This window comes from Crinia signifera, chromosome 12 (genome assembly GCF_055691185.1).
Source record: "Crinia signifera chromosome 12, ASM5569118v1, whole genome shotgun sequence".
Taxonomy (NCBI): domain Eukaryota; kingdom Metazoa; phylum Chordata; class Amphibia; order Anura; family Myobatrachidae; genus Crinia; species Crinia signifera.
Window position 1 is genome coordinate 984,326 of NC_139228.1, and position 11,829 is coordinate 996,154.

Sequence of the window (11,829 nt, forward strand, 5' to 3'; positions counted from 1 at the left end):
TTTAACGCCTAGAGGCGTTCCGCCCTTAATTCACCCTGAATACGAAGAATGGTGAAAGGGTGAAAGCTAATCCGCCTGTCTAGCTGATGTAAAAGCTAGAACAGGCGGAACTGGGTGTGCGAACGCCGGACCCTGAATATGCCCCTATGTGTGCAAACGCTAGAAGCCTAGGAGACAAAATTCCTGATCTAATTGCAATAATGACAAGGGATGACCTAGACATTGTGGCTATTACAGAGACATGGTGTAATGAGAACCATGGCTGGGACGTAGCTATACCAGGATACAATTTATTTAGGATGGACAGAATGGGAAGAATCGGAGGAGGGGTAGCAATGTATGTAAAGAAAAACATAAATGCTACTTTAATACAAAACATTGAAGAAAAAACTGAGGCCCTTTGGGTGACCATAGAAATGGGGGAGAAGGACATTATTCGTACTGGGGTCATCTATAGGCCACCAGGCCAGGGGCAGGATTTGGACAGGAGCCTATTGCTTGATGTCACTAAAATGGCTTTAAAGGGAGAAGTCATAATCATGGGAGACTTTAATCTACCTGATGTGAATTGGGAGGAGTCTTTTGCAAGGTCATCTACAAGTGGCAAATTTCTAAATTCCCTACAGGGAGCCTCTCTCAAGCAATTGGTGGGGGAGCCTACTCGCAAAGACTCAATATTAGATTTAATACTCACAAATGGTGACAGGATATCAGACATATATGTGGGTGAGAACCTGGGATCCAGTGATCATCAAGCAGTATGGTTTAGTATCAAGGCAGGGTCCAACTCCAGTCACACAAAAACTAAGGTGTTGGATTTTAGGAAGGCTGACTTTGCAAAAATGGGGAGATGTTTAAGCGACTCATTAGCGGATTGGATGAACTTGAAAGGAGTGCAGGAGAGGTGGAGAAAATTAAAAAGTGCAATACTAAAGGCAACGGACCTTTGTATCGAAAGGGTTAAGAAAAGTACCAGGAAAAGGAAGCCAGTGTGGTTTACTAAAGAGGTATCAACTAGTGTAAAAGCAAAAAAGATGGCCTTTAGGACATACAAGCAGACTCAAAATAATAATGACAAAGAAGTGTATCTTGCCAGACGCAAAGAGGCTAAGAAAGTGATCAGGCGTGCCAAGGCACAAGCTGAGGAGAAAATGGCTCAGTCGGTAGATAAAGGAAACAAAACTTTTTTTAAGTATATAAGTGAAAGGAGAAAATCAAATGGAGGAATAATAAGACTGCGGACAGACACTGAGAATTTGGTGGAGGGAGACAAGGCAATTGCAGATCATCTAAATAATTACTTTTGCTCTGTATTCACTATAGAAGGAGAAGGGAAGGGACCACAGTTAAGTTGCAAGGACATAAAAATAAGGTAGATGGAGGTACATTTACTAGGGAGAAAGTCCTAACAGAACTTTGAAGACTGAAAGTGGATAAATCAATGGGGCCAGACGGAGTGCATCCAAGGATACTAAAAGAACTAAAAGATGTGTTGGTAGCGCCATTAACAGATTTATTCAACCAGTCACTAGATACAGGTGCAGTTCCAGAGGACTGGAGAAAAGCAAATGTAGTTCCACTGCACAAAAGCGGAAGCAAAGAAGAAGCAAGTAACTACAGACCAGTGAGCCTTACATCAGTAGTAGGGAAAATAATGGAAACACTATTAAAAGAAAGAATAGTGGAATATCTTAAATTAAACAACTTACAGGATCCAAAACAGCATGGTTTTACTGCAGGGAGATCATGCCAAACAAGTCTCATTGACTTTTTTGACTCCGTGACCAAAATACTAGATGAAGGGGGAGCTATAGATGTGGCATATCTAGACTTTAGTAAGGCATTTGACACTGTCCCACATCGCAGGCTGCTAAATAAACTTGAAAGTGTGGGATTGGATTATAAAACAATTAAATGGATAAGAACCTGGTTGCAGGATAGGAAACAGACAGTTGTAGTAAATGGAGTGCATTCTATGGAGGGACATGTTACCAGTGGAGTACCCCAGGGATCTGTACTTGGACCAGTGCTCTTTAATATCTTTGTTAGTGACATTGCAAATGGTATTGAAGGGAAAGTATGCCTTTTTGCAGATGATAAAAAGATATGCAACAGAGTAGACACACCAGGAGGGGTAAATCAAATGACTGATGATCTAAGTAAACTTGAGAATTGGTCAAGAGAATGGCAACTACAGTTTAATGCAAAAAAATGCAAAATTATGCACTTGAGACTCAAAAACCCAAAGGCTCAATATAGTATCAAGGGTACTATAATGGAAACTACTGAGGAGGAAAGAGATCTAGGAGTCACTATTTCAAGTGACTTAAAGGCAGGGAGGCAATGTAACAAAGCAATGAGGAAGGCTAGTCAGATGCTTGGTTGCATAGGGAGAGGAATCAGTAGCAGAAAGAAAGAAGTAATAATGCCACTGTATAGGCCATTGGTACGACCTCATCTAGAGTATTGTGTTCAGTTCTGGAGGCCATATCTCCAGAAGGATATAAATACATTAGAGACTGTACAAAGAAGAGCAACTAAAATGGTGCATGGCCTACATCACAAAACTTACCTGGATAGACTAAAAGATCTTAACATGTATAGTTTAGAGCAGAGAAGGGAAAGGGGGGGCATGATAGAAATCTTCAAATATATCAAGGGTTTTAACATAGTACAGGTGGGAAATTTTCTTCAAAGGAAAACAAGTAATAAAACACGAGGACATGCACTGAAACTGGAGGGAGGTAGGTTCAGGGGAAATGTTAGAAAGAATTACTTCACATAAAGGGTAGTGGATAAGTTGAATAGCCTCCCATCAGAGGTGGTAGAGGCAGATACAGTAGTACAATGTAAACATGCTTGGGATAGGCATATGAATATCCTTACAAAGAAATAAGGATTAAAAAGGGTTGAGTTTACCTGGGGGGGGTAAAAAAAGGGGCAGACTAGATGGGCCAAATGGTTCTTATCTGCAGTCAAATTCTATGTTTCTATGTAATAACATAGGATCCTGCCTGTGTGACATATTCCTACATAACTTGTGTAGCAGAGCTCCTCACAGTGACTGTAATAACATAGGATCCTGCCTGTGTGACATATTCCTACATAACTTGTGTAGCAGAGCTCCTCACAGTGACTGTAATAACATAGGATCCTGCCTATGTGACATATTCCTACATAACTTGTGTAGCAGAGCTCCTCACAGTGGCCCTTATTCTGATTGACGCGGACTTTACCGCGTACTTACGGATCGCGTCTTTATGGCGTCTGCGCATGCGTGGAGAACGCTACGCGCATGTGCCACGCCTTGACTCGGTACCAGTTCGGGCAAATCCCGTCCAAAACTGTTCACCGCTATCAGTCGGGAAATAGGGGCGTATTATGGGCGTCATGCGGAATGACACATGGGCGTAGTTTCAAAGTGGGCAAAACGGGGCGGAAACATGGGCGGACACGGGGGAGTACACTTATGTTGGGGGGCGTACATTCGGAAACCACTCCGAATGCACGCGATCAAAAAGGGCAGAAATGTGCGGTGTCCACAAGTGTACTATTGCTTTGCGGACACCACTCGTTCATGCGGTAGGCGAACGTACGCCTAATGACTACAACCATTAACACCTGAACCCAATAGAATCTACTCCTTTACTCATTACTCACTAATAGGACGCTTGTCAGTGCTTTAATTGAAACCATTGCACTTCAATTGCTGTAAGGGGTAATGTGTGCAATGCATGTGTTAGGCATGCTTGTAAGGATATATTGGCATCTAATTGATTCCAATTCAAAATAAGAAGTTTTTTATGAGGATAGGTAATTGAATAAGTGGGTCATGTGATGTATAGCAGAAGATACTTCATAGTGGGTTGTTTGGCGTAAATACTCCGCTTACGTGCGGTAGCACCGCTTGGCTCCCGTTCGGATGCGGTATTCCCGAGCATACTCTGTAATACTCTGTAATACCGTGCCGAATCGGAGTGTTTCTCCCGCACACGCATGCTTTGTATGTCGTCCGTAAACACGCCCTGTTCTTAAAGAGTGAGTCCGTCCGAATGCGGAGGACCCGTGGGCGTTTCTACGGACGATGGCCGCACGCGGCAAAACACCGTGGCGTGCGGACCGCACCGTAAGAATGCGGGAATATCCGCACCGATCAGAATAAGGGCCAGTGACTGTAATAACATAGGATCCTGCCTGTGTGACATATTCCTACATAACTTGTGTAGCAGAGCTCCTCACAGTGACTGTAATAACATAGGATCCTGCCTGTGTGACATATTCCTACATACAGTAACATACAGTGTAGCAGATCTCCTCACTGTAATAAGAAGTGATCCTGCCTGTGTGACATTCTCGTACATAACTTGTGTAGCAGCGCTCATCACAGTGACTGTAATAAGAAGTGATCCTGCCTGTGTGACATTCTCGTACATAACTTGTGTAGCAGCGCTCCTCACAGTGACTGTAATAAGAAGTGATCCTGCCTGTGTGACATTCTCGTACATAACTTGTGTAGCAGCGCTCATCACAGTGACTGTAATAAGAAGTGATCCTGCCTGTGTGACATTCTCGTAAATAACTTGTGTAGCAGATCTCCTCACAGTGACTGTAATAAGAAGTGATCCTGCCTGTGTGACATTCTCGTACATAACTTGTGTAGCAGATCTCCTCACAGTGACTGTAAAGGCCCCCATACAAGTCGGACCTGATTTCCCCCTGCAGCTCCCCAGGAGGGACACACACGATTAGGCACTGATGTGCCAAGTTTTGCAAATGATACATCGCATGCAATGTATCATTTGCAACTCCCGGGGAGCTACAAGGTGGAGGGAGCAGGGGGGCCGGGGACATCGAGGTGGCAGGTGGAGGACGCTGCGAGGTGGCTGGGGGGCGCTGCTAGTAGCCCAGAGGCAGCGGACGCTGCGGGGGACACAAGTGGCAGTAACGTAGAGGCAGACAGGGGGAGCCAGGAGCTGTCAGCGCTGGAGAAAAAAAAAGCCCATACAATGAATGGGCGGCCTGTGATTGGCTGAGCGCTCTCTTGCCCGCCTCTACGTTACTGCTGCCTGTGTCCCCCGCAGCGTCCGCTGCCTCTGCGCTACTAGAAGCATCCCCCGCCCCCCCCCCCCCTGCTCCCTCCACCGGACGGAGCATTGACAGCTCCCTACTCCGGCTCCCCCTGCCCATCTCCCTCGCCAGCATTTAGCAAATCTTCTGTGCAGCCACGGGACCGCGCATTGGGTCGGACCGGGTGTCTATACCTGCGATTTGGCCCGATTTCACTGCCCGATCAATCTGAATCGGGTGAAATCAGGTCCAAATCGCATAGAGTGTATGGGGGCCTTAATAAGAAGTGATCCTGTCTGTGACATATTCCTATATAACTTGTGTAGCAGCGCTCCTCACAGTGACTGTAATAAGAAGTGATCCTGCCTGTGTGACATTCTCGTACATAACTTGTGTAGCAGCGCTCCTTACAGTGACTGTAATAAGAAGTGATCCTGACTGTGTGACATTCTCGTACATAACTTGTGTAGCAGCGCTCCTTACAGTGACTGTAATAAGAAGTGATCCTGCCTGTGTGACATTCTCGTACATAACTTGTGTAGCAGCGCTCCTTACAGTGACTGTAATAAGAAGTGATCCTGCCTGTGTGACATTCTCGTACATAACTTGTGTAGCAGCGCTCCTTACAGTGACTGTAATAAGAAGTGATCCTGCCTGTGTGACATTCTCGTACATAACTTGTGTAGCAGCGCTCCTTACAGTGACTGTAATAAGTGATCCTGCCTGTGTGACATTCTCGTACATTACTTGTGTAGCAGCGCTCCTTACAGTGACTGTAATAAGAAGTGATCCTGCCTGTGTGACATTCTCGTACATTACTTGTGTAGCAGCGCTCCTCACAGTGACTGTAATAAGAAGTGATCCTGCCTGTGTGACATTCTCGTACATAACTTGTGTAGCAGCGCTCCTCACAGTGACTGTAATAAGAAGTGATCCTGCCTGTGTGACGTTCTTGTACATAACTTGTGTAGCAGCGCTCCTCACAGTGACTGTAATAAGAAGTGATCCTGCCTGTGTGACATTCTCGTACATTACTTGTGTAGCAGCGCTCCTCACAGTGACTGTAATAAGAAGTGATCCTGCCTGTGTGACATTCTCGTACATAACTTGTGTAGCAGAGCTCCTCTCAGTGACTTTATAAGAACTGATCATTTTAGTCTGTGTGACATTCTCGTACATTACTTGTGTAGCAGGGGATGCAGTGACCCTATTACCGGTGGTCAGGGTTATATGGATGAAGATGGCAGGTTAGAGTCAGTATCCTGGGGCAGATTATAGGGTCAGGCTGAAGGGGGACTGTTAGGATTAGGCTGTGGTAAGGAGGAGGAATGTTTTCAATCTAGATGGTGGACACAGCACCACAATGTTTGACTGTGCCCCACTAGCACCTGGGAGCACCATATACCTTGTAGGTGGCTGCAGCTGGAAGACTGAAATGTTTAGAGCTCTGCATAGGATGTTCATCATTCATTAAATAGATTACAATCATTATTTTTTGTGCATTGAAGAATAATAAGAATTTTTATGACAGTAGAGCTCCATAAGCCACATATTGTACAATAATGTCCATCCTGAGCGCGACCCAGCATTTGTGGTGTGAAAGCTAGCACAGCGACCCAGCAATAAGCTGGGACATCAGATGGGGGTGGGGCAGGGACGCATCATTGGGGGGGCGGGGGGCTGTTGCTGTCTCCAAACGTTGCCTAATCCACTGTGAATGAACCCAGCTTACCTGTTCCAACTGCACAGCAACCTGGGTCAGAGCCGCGTTCAACCCTGGTTGTGACGTGGGAAGTTGGTCACTGCTTCGTTCACACTGCAGATCATCCCATGTTGACATGGCAATGAACTGGTTGGCTTTGACAGTGTGAAAGGTGTATAAGTTATTTTGCTGTCAGGTTATAATGGCTTCTCAGTAATCTTTTGAAAGAAATATGACTTTTATTAAATGCAGATTTCATATTTGTGCCTCATTTGCTCATCATTTTTTCCACATTACTTACAGGATTCTAATGACCCACACACAATTCAAGGAATCCTGCAGGCTTTGGATGAAAATAATGATGGGGAAGTGGACTTTAAAGAGTTTCTGGAGCTAGTGGCGAGAGTTGCAGTCGCTTATTTTGAAGCATTGAGAACTAAGAAAGGTTGCCGGATATGTGCATCTTCAAAACCAGTCGAACATCAGGTTAAGGGAGATGCTACCAAGCATCAAAATCCCACTTTAAAACATGACCCCACACAGAAGCAAGACACCACAAAAAAACATGATCCCACTCAGAAGCATGAACCTACTGAGAAACATGAAGCAACGCAGAAACACAAACCTACTGAACATGAACCTACTAAGAAACATGAAGTAACAACAAAATATGACCCAACCCAGAAACATGAACCAACTCAGAAACATGAATATACTGAGAAACATGAACCAACTCAGAAAGAAGATTCAAAACTAAAAGAAGATCACACACAAAAACATGAATTCACATGCAAAAAAGATCCAACAGGGAAACACGAACCAACTGGAAAACACGAACCAACTGGAAAACACGAACACACTGGGAAGCATGAACATACACAAAAATATGAAGCAACTCCAAAACATGACACCACTGAAAAACATGAATCAGAGAAACCCAAATCAATGCAAAAACATGAACCATCTCAGAAATATGGCCAAACTGTGAAACATGAACCTACTGAGAAACATGAAGCAACACAGAAACATGACCCAACTCACAAACATGACCCAACTCACAAACATGAGCATCCTGAGAAACATGACCATGCTGAGAAACACAAACAAGATGCAAAACTAAAAGATGAACATAAACATGAATTCACATGTAAAAAAGATCCAACAAAGAAACATGAACCAACTGGTAAACATGAAGCAACTGAGAAACATGAACCGACTGGTAAACATGAAGCTACTGGTAAACATGAAGCAACTGAGAAACATGAACCGACTGGTAAACATGAAGCAGCTGGTAAACATGAACCAACTGAGAAACATGAAGCAACTCCGAAATATGGCCTAACTGTGACACATGAACCTTCTGAAAAACATAAAGCTACTGAAAAACATGAAGCAACACAGAAACATGAAGCAACGCAGAAACATGAAGCAACTCAGAAACATGACCCAACTCAGAAACAAGATTCAAAACTAAAAGATGATCACACTCATGATCACACTCATAAACATGAATTCACATGCAACAAAAATCCAACAAAGAAACACGAAGCTACTCTGAAACATGAACCAACTGAGAAAAATGAAGCAACTCAAAAACATGAAGCAACGGATAAACACGAAGCAACACAAAAACATGAACCATCTCAGAAATATGGCCTAACTGTGAAACATGATACAACGGAGAAACATGATACAACTCAGAAACATGACCCAACTCAGAAACATGACCCAACTCAGAAACATGTGCATCCTGAGAAACATGACCATACTGAGAAACACAAACAAGATGCAAAACTAAAAGATGAACATACACCTAAACATGAATTCACATGCAAAAAAGATCCAACAAAGAAACATGAACCAACTGGTAAACATGAAGCAACTCAGAAACATGAAGCAACTCAGAAACATGAACCAACTCAGAAATATGGCATAACTGTGAAACATGAACCTTCTGAGAAACATGAACCTTCTGAGAAACATGAACCGTCTGAGAAACATGAAGCAACACAGAAACATGACCCAACTCTGAAACATGACCCAACTCTGAAACATGACCCAACTCTGAAACATGACCCAACTCTGAAACATGACCCAACTCTGAAACATGAGGATCCTGAGAAACATGAACATACTGAGAAACATGACCATACTGAGAAACACAAACAAGATGCAAAACTAAAAGATGAATACACACATAAACATGAATTCACATGTAAAAAAGATACAACAAAGAAACCAAATGAACCAACTGGTAAACATGAAGCAAATGAGAAACATGAACCAACTCAGAAATATGGCCTATCTGTGAAACATGAACCTTCTGAGAAACATGAAGCTACTGAAAAACACAAGGCTACTGAAAAACATGAAGCAACTGAAAAACATGAAGCAACTGAAAAACATGAAGCAACACAGAAACATGACCCAACTCAGAAACATGACCCAACTCAGAAACATGACCCAACTCAGAAACATGATCCAACTCAGAAACATGACCCAACTCAGAAACATGAACATCCTGAGAAACACAAACATGATGCAAAACTAAAAGATGAACACACACATAAACATGAATTCACATGTAAAAAAGATTCAACAAAGAAACATGAACCAACTGGTAAACATGAACCAACTGGTAAACATGAAGCAACTGAGAAACATGAACCAACTCAGAAATATGGCCTAACTGTGAAACATGAACCTTCTGAGAAACATGAAGCTACTGAGAAACATGAACCTACTGAAAAACATGAAGCAACACAGAAACATGACCCAACTCAGAAACATGACCATACTGAGAAACCTGACCATACTGAGAAACATGACCATACTGAGAAACACAAACAAGATGCAAAACTAAAAGATGAACACACACATAAACATACATTCACATGTAAAAAAGATCCAACAAAGAAACATGAATCAACTGAGAAATATGAACCTTCTGAGAAACATGAACCTTCTGAGAAACACGAAGCAACACAAAAACATGAACCATCTCAGAAAGATGGCCTAACTGTGAAACATGATACAACGGAGAAACATGACACAACGAAGAAACATGAACCTACTGAGAAACATGACGCTACTGAGAAACATGACGCTACTCAAAAACATGACGCTACTCAGAAACATGACGCTACTCAGAAACATGACGCTACTCAGAAACATGACCCAACTCAGAAACATGTGCATTCTGAGAAACATGACCATACTGAGAAACACAAACAAGATGCAAAACTAAAAGATGAACAAACACCTAAACATGAATTCACATGCAAAAAAGATCCAACAAAGAAACATGAACCAACTGGTAAACATGAACCAACTGAGAAACATGAAGCAATTGAGAAACATGAACCAACTCAGAAATATGGCCTAACTGTAAAACATGAACCTTCTAAGAAACATGAAGCTACTGAAAAACATGAACCTACTGAGAAACATGAAGCAACACAGAAACATGAGCATCCTGAGAAACATGAGCATCCTGAGAAACACAAACAAGATGCAATACTAAAAGTTGATCACACACATAAACATGAATTCACATGCAAAAAAGATCCAACAAAGAAACATGAAGCAACTGGTAAGCATGAAGCAACTGGTAAGCATGAAGCAACTGAGAAACATGAAGCAACACAGAAACATGAAGCAACACAGAAACATGACCCAACTCAGAAACATGACCCAACTCAGAAACATGACCCAACTCTGAAACATGACCCAACTCTGAAACATGACCCAACTCTGAAACATGACCCAACTCAGAAACATGACCCAACTCTGAAATACGAGCATCCTGAGAAACATGCCCATACTGAGAAACATGACCATGCTGAAAAATATGACCATACTGAGAAACACAAACAAGATGCAAAACTAAAAGATGAACACACACATAAACATGAATTCACATGTAAAAAAGATTCAACAAAGAAACATGAACCAACTGGTAAACATGAAGCAACTGATAAACATGAACCAACTCAGAAATATGGCATAACTGTGAAACATGAACCTTCTGAGAAACATGAACCTTCTGAGAAACATGAACCGTCTGAGAAACATGAACCGTCTGAGAAACATGAAGCAACACAGAAACATGACCCAACTCTGAAACATGACCCAACTCTGAAACATGACCCAACTCTGAAACATGACCCAACTCTGAAACATGAGCATCCTGAGAAACATGAACATACTGAGAAACACAAACAAGATGCAAAACTAAAAGATGAACACACACATAAACATGAATTCACATGTAAAAAAGATACAACAAAGAAACCAAATGAACCAACAGGTAAACATGAAGCAAATGAGAAACATGAACCAACTCAGAAATATGGCCTATCTGTGAAACATGAACCTTCTGAGAAACTTGAAGCTATTGAAAAACATGAAGCAACTGAAAAACATGAAGCAACACAGAAACATGAAGCAACACAGAAACATGAAGCAACCCAGAAACATGAAGCAACACAGAAACATGACCCAACTCAGAAACATGAACCAACTCAGAAACTTGACCATACTGAGAAACATGACCATACTGAGAAACACAAACAAGATGCAAAACTAAAAGATGAACACACACATAAACATGAATTCACATGTAAAAAAGATCCAACAAAGAAACATGAACCAACTGGGAAACATGAACCAACCCTGAAACATGAGGCAACTCTGAAACACGAAGCAACTGAGAAACATGAAGCAACACAAAAACATGAACCATCTCAGAAATATGACCTAACTCTGAAACATGGAACAATTGAGAAACATGAACTTTCTGAGAAACATGAAGCAACAGAGAAACATGACCCAACTCAGAAACATGACCATACTGAGAAACATGAAGCAACAAAGAAACATGACCCAACTCAGAAAAATGAGCCAACTCAAAAAAATGACCATACTGAGAAACATGACGCAACACAGAAACATGACGCAACACAGAAACATGACGTAACAAAGAAACATGACCTAACTCAGAAACATGACCCAACTCAGAAACATGACCCAACTCTGAAACATGAGCATCCTGAGAAACA

The 11,829-nt window shown here is 42.2% G+C and overlaps 2 protein-coding genes across 30 annotated transcripts in view; one reads left to right on the plus strand and one right to left on the minus strand.

Moving 5' to 3' along the window:
- Positions 1-11,829, minus strand: part of LOC146049607 (immunoglobulin superfamily member 11-like) — a 571,199-nt gene that overhangs the window by 144,615 nt on the left and 414,755 nt on the right. The gene's annotated exons all lie outside the window — the stretch shown is intronic.
- Positions 1-11,829, plus strand: part of LOC146050264 (uncharacterized) — a 47,863-nt gene that overhangs the window by 28,965 nt on the left and 7,069 nt on the right. The window contains exons 3-6 of the mRNA XM_083167191.1: positions 7,073-9,959; positions 10,038-10,148; positions 10,335-10,583; positions 10,734-11,810. Of these exons, the coding sequence (XP_083023317.1) occupies positions 7,073-9,959; positions 10,038-10,148; positions 10,335-10,583; positions 10,734-11,810 (4,324 nt within the window). The remainder of the gene's footprint in view (positions 1-7,072; positions 9,960-10,037; positions 10,149-10,334; positions 10,584-10,733; positions 11,811-11,829) is intronic.